The following is a 24,012-nucleotide window of genomic DNA, read 5'->3' as shown; positions in this document are numbered from 1 at the left end:
CTTCCGACCCGCGGCTCTTTTGCAGATTGAGGTGAGCTATCTTTTCAATTTTAATAATGTTATGTTTCTTATCTTTTTTGTAGGTCCAACATGGCCCGTGGCGTCTTCCTGCAGCGATGTGCACCGCTGTGCACGGAGCGCTTCAGACGGGTATGTATGTTGCTTTTTTTTCCGTGTAAAAGTAAGCCATTTTGTTTTTTTAGGCTAATCTTATGTTTCTTATCTTTTTTGTAGGTCCAACATGGCCCGTGGTGTCTTCCTGCAGCGATGTGCACCGCTGTGCACGGAGCGCTTCAGACGGGTATGTATGTTGCTGTTTTTCCGTGTAAAAGTAAGCCATTTTGTTTCTTTAGGCTAATCTTATGTTTCTTATCTTTTTTGTAGGTCCAACATGGCCCGTGGCGTCTTCCTGCAGCGATGTGCACCGCTGTGCACGGAGTGGTTCCGACCCGCGGCTCTTTTGCAGATTGAGGTGAGCTATCTTTTCAATTTTAATAATGTTATGTTTCTTATCTTTTTTGTAGGTCCAACATGGCCCGTGGCGTCTTCCTGCAGCGATGTGCACCGCTGTGCACGGAGCGCTTCAGACGGGTATGTATGTTGCTTTTTTTTCCGTGTAAAAGTAAGCCATTTTGTTTCTTTAGGCTAATCTTATGTTTCTTATCTTTTTTGTAGGTCCAACATGGCCCGTGGTGTCTTCCTGCAGCGATGTGCACCGCTGTGCACGGAGTGGTTCCGACCCGCGGCTCTTTTGCAGATTGAGGTGAGCTATCTTTTCAATGTTAATAATCTTATGTTTCTTATCTTTTTTGTAGGTCCAACATGGCCCGTGGCGTCTTCCTGCAGCGATGTGCACCGCTGTGCACGGAGCGCTTCAGACGGGTATGTATGTTGCTTTTTTTTCCGTGTAAAAGTAAGCCATTTTGTTTTTTTAGGCTAATCTTATGTTTCTTATCTTTTTTGTAGGTCCAACATGGCCCGTGGTGTCTTCCTGCAGCGATGTGCACCGCTGTGCACGGAGTGGTTCCGACCCGCGGCTGTTTTGCAGATTGAAGTGAGCTATCTTTTCAATTTTAATAATCTTATGTTTCTTATCTTTTTTGTAGGTCCAACATGGCCCGTGGCGTCTTCCTGCAGCGATGTGCACCGCTGTGCACGGAGTGGTTCCGACCCGCGGCTGTTTTGCAGATTGAGGTGAGCTATCTTTTCAATTTTAATAATCTTATGTTTCTTATCTTTTTTGTAGGTCCAACATGGCCCGTGGCGTCTTCCTGCAGCGATGTGCACCGCTGTGCACGGAGTGGTTCCGACCCGCGGCTCTTTTGCAGATTGAGGTGAGCTATCTTTTCAATTTTAATAATCTTATGTTTCTTATCTTTTTTGTAGGTCCAACATGGCCCGTGGCGTCTTCCTGCAGCGATGTGCACCGCTGTGCACGGAGTGGTTCCGACCCGCGGCTCTTTTGCAGATTGAGGTGAGCTATCTTTTCAATTTTAATAATCTTATGTTTCTTATCTTTTTTGTAGGTCCAACAAGGCCCGTGGCGTTTCCCTGCAGCGATGTGCACCACTGTGGACGAAGCTGTTCAGACGGGTATGTATGTTGCTGTTGTTTCCGTGTAAAAGTAAGCCATTTTGTTTATTTTGCCTAATATTATGTTTCTTATCTTTTTTGTAGGTCCAACATGGCCCGTGGCGTCTTCCTGCAGCGATGTGCACCGCTGTGCACGGAGTGGTTCCGACCCGCGGCTCTTTTGTAGATTGAGGTGATGGGGTCCAGTCTATTAGTTAAAACGTCATGAGGGCAGGGTTTGTATGTTTCTTTAGAGTGTATGGTGGTGCATGTGATCGTTAAGGTTTGGGGTTACTGTTCAAGTGTCAGAGATTGGCACGCCTGTCTGCTTCTCATTGCCTTCTCAACTTAACATACTGCTTAGTGTCTTTCTTCTTTTGCTGAGGTTTACTACGCTTCTCTAATTTTCTTTGTTGTTTCTTCTGCTTCTCTACTTTATTTGTTTCTGCATTGTTTCAGAATGTTCCTTCTTTTGATTATTTTTGACTTGTCATGGTTTTTCCTATAATTTTTTTCTTTTAGTTTCTTTCATTTTTTTTTACTGTTGATACTCTTGCAAATGTGTACGTTTCCAGATAACTGACAATGATCTCCCTCTTCATAGTCCTGTATCTTGGAGATCTGTCAATATGGTACTGTTCCATTGTGCTGCTATTAGCTGGTACTGTTACTGCAGTATCTCTCTTCAGTGAGAATTCTGCGATTTCAGATTTAGATATTTACTCATTGCTACATGGCCTGCTACTGTTTTATATATTTACATTTGACTAAAGTTAATGGGTCTCAGCAGTCACCTATTCCCCCTCTTTCCACTTGCAATGAAGACATTATGAGTTATACTAAATTGCTACTAACATGATCTCTTTGTTACAATGCGTTTGGGTGTTTTACACTCATAAAACCTGCAATTTTGAACACTACTGACACTGCGAGTGCAAAGAACTTCAGCACGTCTGTGTCCCTGGCTCTTGATAACACACCCAACACACACATTCTGCAAGGTCTCCTGAGTGCAATAGAACTGTTTAATAGAACTTTGGATTAACCTCACAGTCCCACAACTCTGTTTAGGAAATATCCAAGTAAATACTGCATATCCAATTCTAAAGACAAATTATAGCAATATTCAATTGTAAGAATGATTTTTCACAAAAAGAAAACAGCCTATCCCAGCGCTTCTTGGCCTTCTGTGGACCCCCAGTAAATCACTACTGGAATCCAGGGATCCTCCCCAAGCAAATTCTATGATGCAAATTGCAAAACAATACCAAAAAATAGAGAACAAAAGTACATTAAACAAATGTACACATTCTGAAATATTATATTTAATTCACCAACAAAAAATATACAAATCGTTAACGAAAAGGACGGAGCTTTTTCAAAGTATTTTTTTATTTGTAAAAGACAAAACAATACTTGCTATCACCATTTCCAATTCCTCTACATTTACAGAGCGTTTTATAACTTTCAGTTTTCCTTTATGTACAAGTCCTTAATTGATCTGATATTAAAATTCTTAAATAGTTGCCTGCCGACTGAGTAGACATCATGGAACCCCAGGGGTGTGTCCTATTGGTTTAGCTTCAATGATCTCCTATGTTATTAACTTACAATTTCCAGAACGAATAAGCATTAAACTGCTGTAAACTGTGCTTATAGTATCCATATTAAGCCTTGATATCCTGTCTCTGCTTAGGTGATTAACTTTCACTGTGAAATGAACTCCAGTGGTTCTATTACTGTCCCTGACATTACGATGGTTTAAAAGGGGAAGTCTACATTTCTGTGGTTCTGAGTGGAAAACCTCCCTTCCTCTCTGTCGTCAAACATGGCAAATATATAATGGGGAACTCAGTGGGGTCAAGGCATGTTCAACCCACAGAGGTCTCTCTGGATCGTTGCCCAGTACAATTATTCTGTCTGCTGCGTTTACCTTCGTTGTGCTATTCGTTACTTGCTGCTCACATTGGCTGAAAATTCCTTTTGTATCCCATTACCCCTGTCCTACTTTCATTTAAAACATGGTGATAAATGTAAATGTACATCTGACAAATTGGTCCAGCATATTTCAGTTCTGTTTTTTTGTTTTATCTTTTAGCGTGTTCCCATTTCTCTGGAACATCCTGTGAACAGTGTCTAAAAAATGTCACAGTACAAGAATGATTGTCAATGGCACAATTACATATGTACTATTTTAAAGAGTATTTGCACAGAACCATTACTTTAATTGTGAGTAAACAGTTCAAGGTTCACGAGTAAGGATTTTTTTGGCTTTAAACCTAAAAAAACTTACTGCAGATGCGATCACGTCTTTTGTGCTTGATCATGAAAAATAAAACGTTTAGGCTGGTATGTTATTCGCTTGCCAGATGTTATAGTAGTGTTGCTCGTGCTCACAGTGTTAAATTCTGCTAAAAACTTGGGTGGCTCATTTGACTGTGGATCTGTGTGTGAGTAGTGAGTGCAGTGTGCAGAGTAGTGAGTGCAGTGTGCAGAGTAGTGAGTGCAGTGTGCAGAGTAGTGAGTGCAGTGTGCAGAGTAGTGAGTGCAGAGTAGTGAGTGCAGAGTAGTGAGTGCAGAGTGCAGAGTAGTGAGTGCAGAGTGCAGAGTAGTGAGTGCAGAGTGCAGAGTAGTGAGTGCAGAGTGCAGAGTAGTGAGTGCAGTGCAGAGTAGTGAGTGCAGAGTGCAGAGTAGTGAGTGCAGAGTGCAGAGTACAGAGTAGTGAGTGCAGAGTGCAGAGTAGTGAGTGCAGAGTAGTGAGTGCAGTGTGCAGAGTACTGAGTGCAGTGCAGAGTAGTGTGCCGAGTAGTGAGTGCCGAGTAGCGAGTGCAGTGCAGAGTAGTGAGTGCAGTGCCGAGTAGTGAGTGCAGTGCCGAGTAGTGAGTGCAGTGCCGAGTAGTGAGTGCAGTGCCGAGTAGTGAGTGCAGTGCCGAGTAGTGAGTGCAGTGCCGAGTAGTGAGTGCCGAGTAGTGAGTGCAGAGTGCTGTGTGCTTTTGAGTGCAGAGTGCTGTGTGCTTTTGAGTGCAGAGTGCTGTGTGCTTTTGAGTGCAGAGTGCTGTGTGCTGTTGAGTGCAGAGTGCTGTGTATTGGCAATGTAAATGACAACGCCATTTATTTATGATTTTAAAGAAAAAAAAAGAAATGTCATGAGCAATGCCAATAGCTCTACCTTTAATGATGCCGAGACCATTGCATTGTAAATGCTTGTTTGTTATTGGGTTGCATATGAGACACTCGTGACAATAGGTGAACACATTATCTCACATAGTTGCATCTGGCTAATTCTTCAATACCTCTCTATGAACATGGGGATATCATCCATGTTTTAATGTCGGTGGAGAACACACTAATTACATCCTCGTTTAATAAATATGTTTGGAATTGGCATTTATAAGCATGTGCAATGAACACACGGTTCCTGGTCTGTCAATGGTTAGATTGTGTAAACATATATATGTTATTTTTTTCAGTTCCCCTGATGAAGAGTTAACAACCCGAAATGCATTGGGAATCCATTTACAAGTGCAGCTGAAATGTTGGCATTGTACGAAGCAATGTTATGTAACATTGTGTATGTATGTTCAGGCTCTTTTGAGCTTGAAGAATTGTGTCAATGTTGTTTGTTCTTTCTTATCAGAAGATCCTGGAAAGAAAATCGCATATCAAGATAAAATCATATGAATAAATGTATGTCTCATTGTATTAAACATTTTTTTTTATTTGCCTTTTGGAAAAAACCCTAGAGGTCTATAGCTGTGTGCATTTTGTTGAGTGCTCTGTGCACCTTCTTAAAATGATTAAAATGTTAACCCTTTGGTTTAGGAAGGGCCTTACACCAGGTGTGCTCAGACCAATGAATGGATAGATAAATATTGAACCATACATATGAACCCCACTGAGGTACACATTCATACAGATGCGCACATGCATGTGCACAGAGATGCACACACTCACAGATAGATCTCTTCACTCTATGCATACACAAACTAGGAGGCACCCACTCATACAGATGCACACATGATTGTCCAGTCACACACATGTATAGATGTGTCTACAAACTCACAGAATAATCTCCAGACAATGAATACACAAACCCATAAACGCACACTCTCCAGAAACCCATGCATCATCATCATCAATCTTTATTTCGGTAATTATATCACCATAAAAGATATACATTATTCCTTTAAAAAAAATATTAAAACAGTAGAATAATAAAACATCACAATCCATCGGGGTACATAAAATTTCCTGTGTACAAAGTTTCTGGTTTTGTTCTACAGTCTATCAATAATCAGTGACCAGCCTTAAGGTATTGTTTTTTTATAAACAAGGGAACCCCACTTATTAGAACCTGGGGTGGAATGATGCTTTTTCAAATACAGTGGTTCTGTTTTTGGCCTGATGAGGTCCGGGAGGACAAGAGTGGGTAGCGAGTATTCAATAAACGCTAAGGAGCAAAAGCTGTAGGTATAGGTAGAAACAGTTATTTATTTGATCTTTTCTTTTTTTGAATATACATAAATACTTGTACTTATACTGTATTTTCAGGTGCTCAGGTGAATAGTATGGTGCAGGACGTGACAAAAGTGAACGAAGTGAACGGACTGTCACACAACAACAAACAAGGTTAAAAAACAATTATATACAATAGAGAGAGTAAAAATCCTTGGGTATGTCGACGGCGTTTCGATCTATGCAACTTTAGATCATCATCAGGACTGATGAGCTTCCTGAAACTGTAAAAGTTGGTATTTTAGTTACACATTTTTATACCTACATATTTATTTATTTATTTATTTGGGCTTGCAGTCATTGTGCTCCCCGAGAGTGGTGATATAACATGCACATGTTTGTGTTCCATCACATGTGCATTGAATTCAATTATCAAGGTGAAGGTACATAATTTCTTCACCTTAGAGTGCAACATATATGTGTAGCCAAGAAAATTGACTGCAAGCCTAAATAAATAAATAAATAAATATAAAAATGTGTAACTAAAATACCAACTTTTACAGTTTCAGGAAGCTCATCAGTCCTGATGATGATCTAAAGTTGCATAGATCGAAACGCCGTCGACATTCCCAAGGATTTTTACTCTCTCTATTGTATATAATTGTTTTTTAACCTTGTTTGTTGTTGTGAAAGTCCGTTCACTTCGTTCACTTTTGTCACGTCCTGCACCATACTATTCACCTGAGCACCTGAAAATACAGTATAAGTACAAGTATTTATGTATATTCAAAAAAAGAAAAGATCAAATAAATAACTGTTTCTACCTATACCTACAGCTTTTGCTCCTTAGCGTTTATTGAATACTCGCTACCCACTCTTGTCCTCCCGGACCTCATCAGGCCAAAAACAGAACCACTGTATTTGAAAAAGCATCATTCCACCCCAGGTTCTAATAAGTGGGGTTCCCTTGTTTATAAAAAACATTCCATGCGCAGTGGCTACACTGCAAGGGTATCACTCATTGAGTGGTTTTTTTCTTTCATAAACACCTAGAAACTCGGTGCATTCCTCCAAATAATGTCTACAAATACAGCCATTACCTACACCGAGGAATACATTGCGACTAACTTGCTGGTCCATCTCTGTTTAAAGGTCCTGTAACCAATCCTGGGGCCACCACAGACACAGCGAGTGATAAACTTGCCCAACTAGAACATCTTAAGAAAAAACATATACGAACGGAACTTCATGCACGCATGCTAACAGATTATCTGAGAGCAGAGGTCATCCCAATAGGCCTCCAGGTGCGCAACGTACCAGCGATCTTTATCCAAGACCCCAAATTCAAACTAGGCTTCTCTCACATTGGTACAACGTGCTCACGCCACTGGATGGTGTTGGGCATAGACACCGCACTCGAGCACAGCAAAAAAGAACTAGAAGAGATCGCAGCTCTAGAACAAGCAATCCGAGACTTAGACAGCCTAGCTGATGCAAAGTCAGCACTAGAGAAAATAGACCGCACCATAAAGGACTTCGAGAGTTTTGAACACCACAAAAAAACTACAAAAGTCTCAAAAGACATTAACCAATACAATAAAGAAAAAACTTACCCATACCTTAGAGAGGACTATTTCACTGCAGGTCCCCCTGACCAACAGAGAGCCCCAACGGGATTGTGGGGTCGGTTCAGAAACAGAGCACCCGTTACTTTTTCAGAATCCTCAGCAGAATCAGAGGGCTCAGAGGGATCAGAAGGCCCTAGCACTTCCACTGGGAACAATCCCCATTTTTTAGGGAGAGGTCAACCGAGGAACACAGACCCTCCACGGGGGAGAGGGAGAGGGAAGACACGGTCCAGGCCCAGATACAACTTCCCCCCAGGAGAACGACAGACCAGGAACAGATACTACCAATGGGGCTACCAATAATAGACCCTGAACCTACAACTAACAATGACCAGGAGACAATACCAATATTCAATCTTTCCCAACACCAACTAAATTCAACAGATATAGCACTTCTTAGTAGAGGTCTATCATTTGTCATTGCTGAGAAACCAAACTGGTTTAACATCCAAGCTGAGATGATGCAATTTTTTAGGAAAGTGCGCCTACAGACTTTCTTCAAAAACCGTGAGGGACCAAATAAGACTGATACCACAGGCCTACGTCCCCCTTCCACATTCAATCCTTCCAGTGGAACTATGCCACCAGAGGTGCTCACTTTTGAACACCTAGTGCTACGTGATCTGGGCAAATTAAGAGAGGAGTATAGATTCACACCCTACAACATCAGTAAAGATGAGAAAAACAGCCTTCTAGCACTAAAACAAAATGCAAACATTGTCATAAAACCATGCGACAAGGGTGGCGGGATAGCTATCCAAGACCGCATTTCTTATGAAAATGAAATCTTACGCCAGATCAATAACAAAGACCATTATGAGCAACTGAGAGGCAATCCCATAAAGAATATAAGCGAAACAATTCTCTCAGTTACACAAGAAGCACTTTAATTAGGTTTTTTAAGTAAGAATGAATTCCTATTTCTGAAAAAAAAAAACGCACGTACTCCAGTTCTTTACACATTGCCAAAAATCCACAAGGACATCGAACGACCTCCTGGAAGACCTATACTCTCAGGCTGCGGATCGGTTGTAGAACCTCTAGGAAAATACATAGATTTCTTCATCCGTGAATTGGTTCAAGACACTGCCACCTATGTAAAAGATACCACACACCTCATCAATCTAATCGAGTCACACCCGTTTAATCCAGTCAGTGAAATCCTGGTGACATTAGACATCGAATCACTCTACACCAACATCCCGCAGGACAAAGGAATTAATGTAATAAAGAAACATCTAAACAACCGCCCGGCACCACATCAAGTCCCCACAGAATTCATAATAAACCTTCTGGAAATAGCCCTAACCAAGAACTATTTCTTATTCAAAGATACTTACTATAGACAATGTAAGGGAACTTCCATGGGGGCTATTTTTGCCCCCAACTTCGCGATTCTTTTTGTGGACGACATGGAGACGAACGTCATCCTCAACACAACAAATCCCTTCCGCAACCAAATAAAAACATGGCACAGGTACATCGATGATGTCCTGATGATCTGGAGTGGGGATGAGGAATCACTTAACAATTTCTGTACTTGGTTGAACTCCAATCAAACAGACTTGAGATTTACCTACTCATACAATAGACACCAAATTGACTACCTAGACGTGACCATCAAATGCGAAGAGAACAAACTATACACCACACTGTTCCGAAAACCAACGGAACGTAACACTCTCCTACAATACCAAAGTGCACACCCCAGGGCCCTGAGGGATGGATTACCCTACGGTCAATTTCTGAGAATTAGAAGAAATTGCAAGTACAAAAATGATTTCTTCACCGAAGCAGAAGTTCTATGCAAAAAACTAACTGCTAGAGGGTATCCAAGAAAACTGGTGAGAAGGGCCATGAAAAGGGCCTGGTACACACATAGAGAATACTTGTTGGAACCCCGCCCCAAAAAAACTCTATCCAAGATCACCTGTGTTACCACTTTTAATACAGCTAGTAATAAACTAACCAAAATGATAAAAAAACATTGGAATGTCCTAGACCCTCTTGAACTAAACACTGGGCTCCCCTTATTTTCTTTCAAGAGAGGCCGTAACTTAAAGGACCATCTTGTGAGAGCTGCTAGCCTCCCAACCAGCCAGAATACAATTGAAACACGACTGAATATGCCACGTGTGTTAGGGCATTTCAAATGTAATAAGTGCATGGCATGCGAATTCACCACCAACACGAAAATATTAGAGTATGGGAGTTGTAAACACACTTAACATTTTTTGAATTACAGTTTGTGAAAAAATTTAATCTATTGTATTGAGTGCCCATGCGAATTGCTCTACATTGGACAGACGACTCAACAGATAAAAACAAGGATATCCCAACACAGAAGCAGGATCCGATGTAAAGTGACAACGGCACCCTTGGTTGAACACTTCATCGAACTTGGTCACACTGAAAATGACCTGAAATGGCAAATCATAGACAAAGTAGTGCCCAGCACCAGAGGTGGCAATCACCAGACAATTCTAAATCGACTGGAGTGTAAATGGATTTTCTATTGCAAAACCATCGAGAATGGACTCAACTCACTTGACGAATGGAATATGTGCATCTGAACCACATCCAAAAGTGTTTTCCTTTTTTTGAATGAATCCATACTAAATAATGTGTCCTGACTTAAGCAGCACGTTATTGCTCTTCTAATATTTTTTCCACAATAGGATTATAGGAAGATAACAGTATGTTTTTCTGAAAAAATGTTACACTAATTATAATGTGATGTGTATATATGTTTATAATATTCCAAAAATGTCACTTAATTCTCCTTCTAATTCTTGATTTATCTTGGCAGAATTGTCATATGCTTCTCCGTTTTATTATTTATTTTTCCAACTAATTTGCCAAAAACGGGTACCAACCTAACCGCTCAGAGCCCCGCCAATTCCATAGCCTAATCCAACTCAACACATAGATTAATTCCATCAGAAATCGCTAATAATACCCCAATTGCGCAATAACTTGCTGGTTGCACTGCCAGAAACCTCAAGCGCATGTGCCAGTTCCAAATACTAATCCTCGGAAGCGAGAAACTAGCCTGAACCTCCTGCGCATGCGCCGTACCAGCCACGTCACCGTGGATGCGCGCGCAGGCAAAAACACACTACTAATGGCGGTTCCAGCTCTTACTACACTGTGAGTAACGGCTGGTGAGAGACTCGGACCCCCAACCTGCCCCGCAACCGCGCCAGAACTAATGTAAGTACCCCTGACTGAACGAGGGTCTCCTAATCGCAGATTGTAATATATTCCTTAACGAAGTAGTAAATATGTTATTTTATAGTTTCAGGCGCCAAAACTCATTAAATGCATAGCGACGAACGCGCTTTAGCAGACCCCCTACCTGCTTCAAATAACGCCGAAATCGAACGTAAGTGTACGCTCTGTAACGATGTTGCCTTAGAGCTCCCCATTAATTAACATTGTTTAATAGTACAACTCTTTCGATTTTACCGATTACTTGCCCTTATAGTTTTTTAGGCGCTGGGAATTGAACTTTCCATAGCGAGGATAAGGAACAAACAATTTCCCTCGCCCTGCTACAACATTTAAGTAAGTTCACCCCTGCCCCATCACGCTACCCAATGTTAAGGTTAATTGTGCACCAGCAGAGAAATGCAGGCTTTAACCATTAACTATCTTGTTTTTTGGAAAACAGTCCATGTAGGACCCTCGTCTAAATTAAAGTGACAGAGCGCTACTTGGATTACCTAATTGAGAGAAGATTTTCTTTAACTACTGTGTAAGTTCCTTCATTCTGCAATAATGAACCCCCTTTTTTTAAAAAAATTACCAATTCGCTTCTAACAAGAAGCATTAATAACTGACGCTGCCCATTTACTTATTCACCTCCAAGTATAACCTAGATTTTAAACTTGCATTTTCAGTAACGAACAGCCAATTTTCTGTGAAACTAATTACAGTTTATACCATTACTAGATTCTCTCCAGTAAGCAACCTTCAACTAAAGTATACAAATATCATCCTTGTCTGAAAATGCCTTGGCAAGGTAATAATAATAAAAAATCCATTCATTAAATGATTATAATGATTTTTTGCATGCATGCAAATAGGCAAATAAGCTCCTAAACATAGACTTGCCAATTTTCTTGGCTACACATATATGTTGCACTCTAAGGTGAGGAAATTATGTACCTTCACCTTGATAATTGAATTCAATGCACATGTGATGGAACACAAACATGTGCATGTTATATCACCACTCTCGGGGAGCACAATGACTGCAAGCCCAAATAAATAAATAAATAAATATGTAGGTATAAAAATGTGTAACTTAAATACCAACTTTTACAGTTTCAGGAAGCTCATCAGTCCTGATGATGATCTAAAGTTGCATAGATCGAAACGCCGTCGACATACCCAAGGATTTTTACTCTCTCTATTGTATATAATTGTTTTTTAACCTTGTTTGTTGTTGTGTGACAGTCCGTTCACTTCGTTCACTTTTGTCACGTCCTGCACCATACTATTCACCTGAGCACCTGAAAATACAGTATAAGTACAAGTATTTATGTATATTCAAAAAAAGAAAAGATCAAATAAATAACTGTTTCTACCTATACCTACAGCTTTTGCTCCTTAGCGTTTATTGAATACTCGCTACCCACTCTTGTCCTCCCGGGCCTCATCAGGCCAAAAACAGAACCACTGTATTTGAAAAAGCAGCCTTAAGGTATTGGCTTCTCAAGTACCACATTGCTCCTAAGTATTTAGCGACAGCAAAGACAATGTGATCAGTGAGATCTGATTTAAGAACTCTAAACGCGGCCAGGCACTCCGCGAACCCCAGGCTCCTACATATGGGGATGATCCATTTCTTACGGGAGGCGTGGTAAGCTGGACAAAAGAAGACTATGTGGAGTTCTGTTTCATTGTCCACTCCGCAAGCCAGGCATAGGCTAGTTGGTGATTTACTCCACTTGCTAGTTAGAGCTCTGATAGGAAGAGTCCTGTGCCTCCATTGTAAATATAACTTCCTGAGAAGTGGAGGATATATTTTGTCCAAGGCTGGTTCAAATCTGTAGCTGTCCTTAATAAGTAAAAAAAGACTCCGTATGTGTGCCCAGAGTTTCCTGTCGACAGAGTGCCGCTAATTTACTGTCATGGTATGCCTTTGCCAGTCTCTTTTTGGAAATTAGTGGGCATGCAGATAGAGGATCAGATCAGAGTGTCGATAGGCCCAGTCCCTCCAACTCAATTCTAATGAATTTACGCCACTTAATTTTCCCAGCATTGGGCATGGCTAGAACTTCCTGCAGACCCTGCCTATAACTGCTCAGTTCTGGAACTGCCCACAACCTACGCCAGTAAACGAGGGGACGCAGTGCCAGTTCTTCGCTTAGAGGTCGCAGCCCTAGATCTAACCTCAGTGGTACAAGAGGCGTGCTAGGCGGAAGTCGTACCACCTGCCTTATGAACTTATTCTCCTCTTTCATCAATTCTGGAGAAGATACATGCCCCCAAAGCTCACAACCATACATGGCGGCCCCCCTTGCCTGTGCCTTGTAAATCTGGAGTGGTGGGCCGACAGGTTTGATAGATGACCTATTGTTTCCCATGAGCCTCAAAACCCCTCCCGAGTACTGGGCCAGTTTAAGTAGTGCTTTCTGTTGGTGTGTGCACCAGGTCATATTCTCATTTAACAGGAGCCCAAGATACTCAAAAGTACGCACCCTTTCTAGTCTGGTCTGGCCGATGGTGGGGGCGGTTCGTAGCCTTTGTGGGGCATTAAAGACCATAAATTTGGTCTTTAAGGTGTTAACTTCTAGGCCATGTTCCCCACAAAATTCCACAAAGCCATTTAGGACGCGCTGTATCCCCATTGGGGATTTTGAGAGCAGCAGGGTGTCGTCGGCGAACATTATCGCCGGTACCCTGCTGCCTGCCAACTTTGGGGCGTCCGAGTTACCAACCCCACCGAGGTGGGCGATTACCCCGTTGACATAGAGGCAAAACAGGGTTGGCGCAAGCACACAACCCTGCCTAACCCCCCTGTCAACGGGGAATCGGTTTGACAACGCCCCCTCCTTGCCACACCTCACCTGGGCAAAGTTGGCGGTATGGAGACGAATAATCATCTCCAGCAAACCCCCGGTGACCCCCAGTTTGGTCAGCACCTCCCAGAGTTTTCTGCGGGGGACCAAGTCGAAGGCCGCCCTCAGGTCCACGAATACAGTGTAGAGGCTGCCACCCTCCAGCTGTACCGTTTTCCAGTATATGAGGGCAAGCCGAAAGACCTGGTCTATGGTGGAGATCTTTCTAAATCCCGCCTGGAATGGACTCAGAATATCGTGATCCGACATCCATTTCAATAGACGATCCAATAGCATCTACTGCGGCTATAGGTTCAGCTGAACCATGCTTGACGATCTGCCAGAATTCGCGGGCATCATGAAATGCCAAGGCAGCCGTCATTTCCGACAAATTGTGCTGGTCCCATTCTATTTTGGCATTACGGGTGGTAAGCTTGTAGGCCATCCTCTTGCACCTGATCTTACTAGGGGTATCCCGATTTTTTAGGGACTCTAGGAGGGCAGCCTTTGCACTTCTACAAGAAGCATTGAACCATGTGGCTCTCTTTCTTTCCATTTTTCCTCCCGACCACCGGGTTCATTACTTCTGCCAGATTAGTGCAAAGCTCAGAATGGATATCCCCCAGCACTCTAAAATTATCGGGAGTTGGTGACTGAAGGAAAAAATCCCTTACTTTTTCTAGGGCAGGGACCACTACCTCGTATAGCCTCTGAGTGTTTATTGGATTCTGCACTAGTGTAGCCCATCTAATCCTGCGTCTGCTGCTAGATGCAACAAGACCCTCCGGGAGCACCGGGTTTTTGTCTGTGTTTGACGTTGGCATACCCTGTACAGCGAACCTCAGTGACAGTGCGTTGTGGTCACGGTCAGTCCTTCTAAGTATAGTGAAATCCCTTACTTTATTCCAGTCCTTAGTCCGGACCAGGAGGTAGTCAATCCGTGATTCGTGCCCTGGTCTGTTAAAGGTATGCTGGGGTGGGATATCACCTTTAGACCGCCCATTACAAGCCCTTAGTGAGTGGGATAAAGTGAGGGACATTATTTGAGTGGCTAGGGGCGACAAGTGCTAAGTGCAATCCTCCAGTGCACTGCAAGAGCTGAATGTGAGCGGCACCCATGCATACGCGCACACAGAAGTATAATTATATAATCTCACATATATATATATATATCCAGACCCATGCATGCTTACAAAGTCACACTTATTTAGATGCACACATGCATTTGCACACTCACAAATACCATAAGACCTTGTGATATGCCAACACAGAGACATTTACATGCGGAAGCACAAACTCAAAGCCAATAAATTCAGACTAAAGCATGCACATCCCTCAAACACACATGCACACTAACATGCACATTTATTGGCAGATTATGTGGCTCAAAATACATACATACAAAGACACACACAAAAGCATGCCTACGAAAATACACTACCGTAGAGATGCAGGCATGCACGCACACCCATTGATAACTCCAGAATCATCCATACATGAGCACATACTGTTACAAATAAGTGTGAACATGCCCACACACACAAACCCACAATGACACATGCACACACACAGGTATGCACTAACTGCCAGATAATGCCACACATGTGAATACATACACTAATACATACTATGTAAGTATTACCTTACGGAGAACAGTGTCCTTTTTAGTTTTATTGTATAACACGCCCTTGGCTGATTTCAGCCCCAAAGTCCAACAGCAGTGACTCTAGGTACCAAGTGTGCACCACAGCTCAGTCTGTAGGGTGTCTCAAACTTTAAGAGGTACTGTTAGACTTGGCATCTTTTGGTGTGTTTCCCCAGAGTTTTGGCTTTCTGACCTCCCGGTTTTGACTCTGTTTTGGCTGGCATAGTGTTTCTGCGCACTTTTCTCACTGCTGATCAGTGGTAAAGTGCAAGTGCTCCTGTAGTAAAATGTGTTATGGATTGGTGTTACCATGATTGGCCTATTTGATTTATGTGTCAGTCCCTAGTAAAGTGCACTGCGCGTGGCAAGGCCGATAAATCAAATGCTGTTGGTGGGCTGCAGTACTGGATTGTACCACCCACACAAACAGCCCGTAAAAGTGTAACTCTGGCCGGCCATTGCAGAGCCTGTGTGCAGTCTGGGACTGCCATGTCGACTTGGCAAGTGCGCCCACTTGCCAGTCCTTAAACCTTCCATTTTCTATATGTTAGTCACCCCTAAGGTAGGCCTAAGGTTCCTGTGTGTGCAGGATGCATTGTATGTGAAAGGTAGGACATGCCCAGGTGTGTGTGGCATGTCCCGATAGTGAATTACAGCCAATTTCGTTTTTCAATATTGCAAGGCTACCTGTTCCCTTAGGCCAGAATGGGCAGTTTGATTATAACATCTTATAATCCTAACTGACCCAGGAAACTAGGTAGAAATTCGAGTTTAGTATGGCTGAACTCAGAATGGTAAAATACATCTTTTAGTGAAGGTGGTTTTTAAATTCTGTGTTTGAAAATACCACTTTTAGAAAGTAGGCATTTTCTTGCCTAACCATCCAGCCTGCCTCTGCTAAGTTGTGTATTGCATGTCTGGTTTGTGAGTGACAGGGGCTTGGATGGCTCCAGGAGGCAGAGCGAGTCAGCACTAGGCTGAATAGGCCTATCTTCATTGGTATTGGTGGGAGGAGTAGCACCTGGACCTGAATAGGGCTGCGTCTGCCTTCCACAATGCTGGCCCACCTCCTATGGTGCGTCTGATGACCCTGGTCAACACTGACAAAGGAAGAAGTTGTGCACTGGCAGAATGCACCCAGAACTGGTTTAGACTAGGTACAGACATCTCTGCCTTCAGAGAACAAAAGATTTGGTGGTATAACTATTGGGGCCCAAACCCCAGAACATTAGTACTCTTTTGGATCAAGAAGACTGCCAAGAAGAAGAGCTGGAGAAGCGGTGAGGAAGAACTACCACTTTGCTGTGTGCTTTGTTGTGTTTGCCTGCAGTGGCTGCTTCTGTCTCGGGCAGTGAAAGGACCGGACTGAACTTTGTGCAATCTACATTTGTGACTTTCTCCAAGGGCTTGAGGTAGAGCTTGCCCCCGTTCAATAAGTCTTAGGAGCAGCAAAGACTTCAAGTTCTTCTTCCCTCAGCACTGGGGACTGTGTGTTTTGTGCTGCAACAGAACCGAAGCAACAACACGACGTCTACAACGCCGCTGCCAACTCAGTGTCCTGACGGCACCGCAGAGGGCAACGCGTCCCTGGTCTCACCAACGCCACCTGCTGACGCCGCCACCGAGCCGTGGCTCGCACCGCGACCTGTGGGCACCACACCCTGCACTGCCTCGCTTCACCACAACTCCTTGGTATCAGAGACAACGCCGGGTCCATGCCGGAATCAACGCCACTTCTTGCTCCGTGGTTTGAGTCCACCACTCGTAAAGTTACACAATGCACCACCCACATCCTGCACTGCATCCTTGGCCGACCAACGCCTGTGCCATCGACTCGTTCGTTAGCCGACGACAGTACTTCAGCAACAACAACGACGCTGCTTGCACCGTCACTTGCTAGCACCGCATTCACTTCGCACCGCTGGTCTCACTGATGACGCCATCTGATGCCGCCACAGAGTCCCTGCTCGCACCGCGACCTGAGGGCACCGCACACCGCATTTCACAACGCAGCACCAGACAACAGCACTCCTGACTTCAACAAGGAGGAGTTCGACCTGCAACGCATGTGACTTAGAGGGCCCGGACGACTACCGCACAGACGCCTGCGGACACCATGCTTTCGGAAGCTCAAACAGAGGTCGCCGACGCCCTGCATTTCTAAAAGGTACTGTTTGCGGGTCTTCCTGACACCGTAGCTGGCCTGCGACGCTGCGGTCAGCCAGAACTACTTGAATTTATTTGCTCACGATGCCGTGATCGACATCAAGGAACTGTTTTTCAAGGTTATTTCGATAACTGAAGATTTTTAAGTACTATATTGTGATTTTTATCATTTTTGGTCTTGTCTTAAGTATATAAAAAATTGGATATTTTTCTAAACAGTTGTGGTGTCCTTTTGTTGTGCTTACACTGTATTACTGTTGGTTATGTGCAAATGCTTTACACACTGCCTCTAAGATAAGCCTGACTGCTCGAGCCAAACTACCAAGGGGGTGAGCAGAGTTTATTTTAGGAGTATAACTCCCTTATCCTGACTAGGAAGAAGGGTCCCTATTTGAACAAAGGTGCAAGCCCTTGCCAACTAGAGACCCCCATTTCTAACAGGTACACACTAGTATATGGCAAAAACAAATACAGAAAAACAGAGACACAGCACTGACTGCAGCCACTCACCCTCATGGTTTTATAATGTTCCTTTTCCTTTAGACTCCAGAATATATTCCTCCTCTTTCTTCAGAAGACGCAGCCACTCTTGAAGCTTTACCTGCAGAGATGAGTGCAAGAAATAAGTGTAGATCTGTAGAGTGCAGTCTTACTTACAGAAAAGAGGCACTACAGTACCCAACACCGGTGCCCTGACTGAATGTACCAGTCATATTAATGTGAGAACCCAAACATATCCACATTGTAAGTACCAGTCACACATATCACGATTCAAAGCACCAGTTCAAAGTATCACAAACAAGGACACAGAAGGGTGTCACTTATTTGGACCTTTTCATATCTGAAAGGACTAGGCCAGAATTCCTGCTCCAGGTAAACTAGCTTCATCACTGGCAGATACTTCTACTTGATAAAGACATTAGCATTTTATGCAAAAACCCATAACATTTAGTTGTGGCACAACTTTAAAAATAAATCTGGTCCAAGTGACATTTTCTAAGCACCTAGTGAAAGTATCTATATTCCTAGCCTGGGCGTGAGGTCAGCCCAGAATAAACTGACAAACACTCAAATTGCCGTATGACGAGGGGGATTAGCAGCACCAGACTTTGAGCTGTACTGTGCACGGGCACAACACACCACTGGATGCACCGCTGCCATATATGGACCACTTAGCAATTGAGCGAGACACAGCACATCAATACCCTTGAGTGTTCTGATTAGGAGTGCACCTCGACGGGGGCGTACTGAAATGAACTCAGTCAAGAGTGCACAACTGGCCTGGAAGGACATCAGAAAACTCAGCCTACCCTGAGCTATATGACCCAGAACAGTACCCGACCCACCACCCGCTTTACTCACTCACGGCTGGCAGGCAGACCCTCAACAGAATAAGGGGGGGATAACTAAGAAAGGAGAAGTTTAAACTACTGGATGACCTCATCTGAATGAAAACATTAACTCTACCTGCAGAGGCTTCCTCATAGCAGCAAAATAATTTATTACAAAGCCACCATCAGTGAGGGAACCAAGAGAAGCAAAGCTCTCCTCAAGCCTGTCAGACATTCAACCAATCCTCTCCCAGAACCCACAGTCCCTGCATCAGTCAACACCATCTGACAAAATCATTGTTATCACTTCCACGCCTCCTCACTTCCAACCATCATCCATTTTCTCCCCACCAAATAGAATGGCTTCAATCGATTACCGCATATTATCCAATATTTCTAATCAACCTTCTTTCCTTCATCCATCATCCATCATCTGCTCAAAGAATCAAAGGAGAACTCCTACCCCCTTCCTCCACACTCATTTCCTCACTCAAGGAAAGCTCGCAAACACTCTTAGGGCAGATCAAATCTTTCCCTTGCTAAAGAAACCCTCCCGGGATCCAGTAGACCTCACCAACTTCCGCCCTATTATTACCTTCCATTTGTAGAGGAAATCTTTGAAGGGAACAGTTATAGAAGCACTTAAGCTAGAGTAAACTTCCACAGGACAAACACTGTCTTCAGGCCAGACTGCAGCACTGAGCCAACCACACTCCAAGTAGATGACAAAGCCCTCCTCCTCCATGGCAAGAACGCCCCAGAATTGCCCCATACTGGTCTCAAGTTTGGGGGTACCTACAACAGTAAAATAGCGTCCGGATTACTCCTTCAGCACATCTTGCTTTTTCCCCATGATTTTTCAGACCTCCCTGGCAAGGATCCAACCTCATACATGATCTGTGGCAGAGAACAGAAAACAAAAGAGTAGTAGCCAGCCTCATACACGGTCTGCGACAGAGGACAGACAGACACAGGAAGAGAGCAAGAGTAATCGTTACACATGGTTTGTGACGGAGAATACACAGACATGGTGAGAGAGCAGGAGTCAGTTTGTGACATAACAGACAGACACGGGGAAAGTACAGATACTGTAAGAGGGCATACATGTTTGAGACAGAGCAGACAGACACGGTGAGAGAGCAGGAGCCAGCCTCGTACATGTTCAGTGACAGAACATACAAGGTGAGAGAGCAGAAGCCAGTTGCATACATGGTCTGTGACAGAGGCAGACAGGCACAAAGAGAGAGCAGGAGCCAGCCTCTTACATGGTCTGTGACTGAGAACAGACAGACACGGCAGGAGAGCAGTTAACATCCTCATACGTATTCTGCGACAGAGAACAGACAGACATGGCACACACATACACTGTGAGAGGAGGAGATAGCCTTATACCTGGCCAGTGATGAGGAACAGACTGTCAAGGCAAGAAAGCAGTAGACCACCTTTTACATGGTCTGTAACAGAGTAGAGACGCAGCGAGAAAACAGAAGGCAGACTCACACATGGTCTGTGAAAGAGAACAGAGACACGGCGAGAGAGCAGGAGCCAGCCTCCTAAATGGGTCTGTGACAGACCTGCCAGCCTAAGTGAGAGCTCAAGCACTGACCCCATATAACATTTGTGACAGAGAACAGACAACTAGAGAGCTGGTGCCAGAACTATACAGGGTCTGCCACAGAGAACATACAAGAGATCCAAAGTCAGAACTATACAGGGTCTCTTCACAGAGAAAAGACAAGAGAGCAGGAGCCAGATCTATACAGGGTCTGCCACAGAGAACAGACAGCGAGAGAGCAGCAGCCAGATCTATTCAGAGTCTGCCACAGAGAACAGACAGCAAGAGAGCCAAAGCAAGATATATACAGGGGCTGCCACAGAGAACAGACAGTGAGAGAGCTGGGGCCAGATCTATACAGGGTCTGCCACAGAGAACAGGCAGCGAGAGAGCAGGAGCCAGATCTATACAGCGTCTGCCACAGAGAACGGACAGCAAGAGAGCAGGAGCCAGATCTATACAGGGTCTGCCACAGAAAACAGACAGTGAGAGAGTGTAGTCCAGATCTATACAGTGTCTGCCACAGAGAACAGACAAGAGAGCAGGAGGCAAATCTATACAGGGTCTGCCACTGAGAACAGACAAGAGAGCAGGAGCCAGATCTATACAGGGTCTGCCACAGAAAACAGACATGAGAGCAGGAGTCAGATCTATACAGGGTCTGACACAGAAAACAGACAGTGAGAGTGGGGGCCAGATCTATACAGGGTCTGCCACAGAAAACAGACAACAAGAGAGCAGGATGCAAATCTATACAGGGTCTGCCACAGAGAACAGAAATACACAAGAGAGCAGGAGCCAGATCTATATAGGGTCTACCACAGAGAACAGAAAAACACAAGAAAGCAGGAGCTAACCCACATATGGTCAGGAGTGAATAGCGGTAAAGGGGGGGGGGGGGGGGGGTTAGGATTTAAGGTTTAGGGAAAGGTAAAGAAAGAGAGGTAGGCAGTGTTTAGAGTTTAGAGGCGGCAGCAATAAAGGGAGTTCACGCATTTGTTAAGGTTATGGAGGAGGTAGCGGTAAAGGAGGTAATGGTTGAGGCCTATTAAGGATAAAGGAGTTAATGGCTGAATTACTAGTAGAGGTAATGGGAGGGGGGGGGGGAAGGAATCTGCCAGTCCCTGCAGCCAGCCCCATAATATGAATGGTTGGTCGATGGCCGTGTGAAGTGGCCAGGCCCTGTCTCCAACCTCATGAGGCACATGGAAGACCACTGTGCACAGTGGGGAAGGGGGACTGGTCACACGCAGGGTTTGCAAAAGACACACAAATGATGGACGGAGTGAGGAACCAATCGAAACATTCACCCCCGGTCAAGAGATCTGGGTTAAATACATCATTCTTTTGCTCACTATGCCACCCCAGTGTAGACCTGTGCCTCATGGGAACAGTCCAGTCCGAAATGCCAAGCCAGGTCCTCCCTGGACCAGAAACAAGGGTTTGGGCACAAGGTTGACCCGTGGAATAAGCCCTGTACCCAGCCCTGTGTTACGCATGCTGAAGCAGTCAACCATACGCCACGCATGGAAACATGCAGAGTCCACAAAAAGCCAAATCAGGAGAGCAAGCACTAAACCCAAGCAGGGTCTAGGGCAGGAAATCAGCAGTCAGACTGAGAACAGGAAGAGTAGGATACCCTTGTTTTGTAGAGTGTTTCAGATTCTTACTTGTAGTCAGTGACTAATGACTTCCTTCTTTTTGCACATGGCATTCATTCACTGCTCCTCTATTTACCCCCTCTCCTTAGAATGTTTTAGAAAGTACAACATTTTGGTGTGAATATCTATCCTGATGGAAGGAGAGATCATTTGTGGTTCACTATAAAGTCCACTGTTTCCCTCCAAACATCTGGGTCCAAATATGAATTGTCTCCTGCACATATATAGTGCTTCTCTTTTAACTCTAAGGAGTTCTGCACACCGTTGAAGAGAAAGTCAAAGGCCAGAGACAAGAATCTTCGCTGTATCTTAACGGGTAAGTGCTAAACCCCAAGGACTGAAGGATGAACTCAATCCTGCCACTGAAGGCCACCGGAGATACACTGCTTGCGAGGAGGACTTTTGCTGATCTCCCAGAGCCCAAGTTGAGTGTACAGCAACTGGAGGTAAGAAGGCCAGACCCTGAGCTTTCCAAGGCGAGGAGTCTAATCAGTGCCCAGCCTGACGTTTATTCATTTGGTGAAGGTCCCCAAAGTCAGAGTACTTCATGCAGAAAGTACTACAGGAGAACTTACCTCTGTGCCCAATTAAGAGGATCCAAGTCTGCCGCGCCTGGACCCTGCACTTCCTTTTGTGTCTGATGAACCCTGCATTGCTGATGGGTCATATGCACCGATGCCCATTTGAACCTGTGTGCTAGACAGTGCATTGCCGCATCTCTTCGCCTGCAACACTTCTGATGCATCTGAGCTTCTGGGCTACACCCTGCCTAGCTACACATCTGCTGCGGTCACCAAGGACCAAGTGAACTTGTGCACATTATATACTGCACCTCTTCTGCTGTGTACCGAAGCCATGACTGCGTGTGCCACCTGTGTTGCTGCACCTCATTGGTATTGCTCGATGACCACATGAGCCAGTGTGCTACATCTTCTGCGGTGTCTGAGGACAATGTAAAGCCTGTGTGCTACACCCCAAATGTCTGCACCTCTTCGTCTGCCGCTCTTCTGCTGTGCACCATAGACCACGTGAGCTTGTGTCTCACACTTTGAAATACTGCATCCGTTCAGCTGATTGCCAGACCATATGACTGTGTGTGCGCCACACCTGGATTGCCGCACCTCCTAAAATGTGTCCGATGACCACGGCAGCCCGTGCGCCACACCCTGAATTGTTGCATCAAGTCCTCTGACACCGACGAACGTTTGAGCTCATGTACTACACACTGCACTGCCACACTGAATCCTTGGAGTATACTTTTTACAGGATTCTCTTCTGGACCACAGGGTGAATTATGAGAAGTAAACATCGACACACATACATAACGCCCGCCAGCAGGCCTGCTATATGAACACAAAGGGTGCCGAGTGACCCATCGAAATGCACAAACATTCCCTGTGCTCTGCTGCAGACTCTTCAATGGGACACACGGGGTGACCTCAGAGTGTCTGCACACACAGCTGGTGCTCTCCGGCTGCCCCTTGATGTGGCTCACCAAGTGTCCTAGTGACCGTTATACTTACAGACACACCTTGTGCTCTTCACTTGTGTTTATAGAAAAAAAAACGCGCACCCTCCCCCCCCCCCCCAAGCCCCTACCCCTCCCCCCCCCCCCCCCCTGACCTCCCCTGCTGGTTTCTCATAATTTGACTTTGCAATCCCTGAATGCCCACAGAGATACCTTGTGCTCCTCTGCAGCCTTCTCTACATCACTTGCTGAGTGTGTTTTATGCTCCTTGGACTCCTGGCAGACCAAACATTTCATCCCCTGATCCTCTGCACATAACAGGCTCGGTTTCTCTTCGTGTTTATCACATAGGTCCTCCCCCCGGGGGCTTCTCTGGGGACGGGTGAAGCTGTTTTAAACATTTCCACCATGTTCCCCAGCTGCCTGTTGGGTCGGAGGTTTTCCCAGAAGATATTTGCCTGCA

The 24,012-nt window shown here is 44.5% G+C and overlaps 1 protein-coding gene across 1 annotated transcript in view; it reads right to left on the bottom strand.

Moving 5' to 3' along the window:
- LOC147668691 (zinc finger protein RFP-like) overlaps nt 1–23,882 on the bottom strand; it is a 191,218-nt gene extending 167,336 nt beyond the window's left edge. Inside the window, exons 1-2 of the mRNA XM_086948510.1 lie at nt 23,763–23,882; nt 18,045–18,135 (exon numbers count right to left, since the gene is read on the bottom strand). Of these exons, the coding sequence (XP_086804636.1) occupies nt 18,045–18,050 (6 nt within the window). The 5' untranslated portion in view covers nt 18,051–18,135; nt 23,763–23,882. The remainder of the gene's footprint in view (nt 1–18,044; nt 18,136–23,762) is intronic.
- Between the last annotated feature and the right edge of the window lie 130 nt (nt 23,883–24,012).

The sequence above is a fragment of the Lissotriton vulgaris genome, unplaced genomic scaffold, assembly GCF_964263255.1.
Source record: "Lissotriton vulgaris unplaced genomic scaffold, aLisVul1.2 SCAFFOLD_2097, whole genome shotgun sequence".
Lineage (NCBI taxonomy): Eukaryota > Metazoa > Chordata > Amphibia > Caudata > Salamandridae > Lissotriton > Lissotriton vulgaris.
Note: the sequence above shows the minus strand (reverse complement) of the source record. Positions and strands in the feature narration are given on the sequence as shown.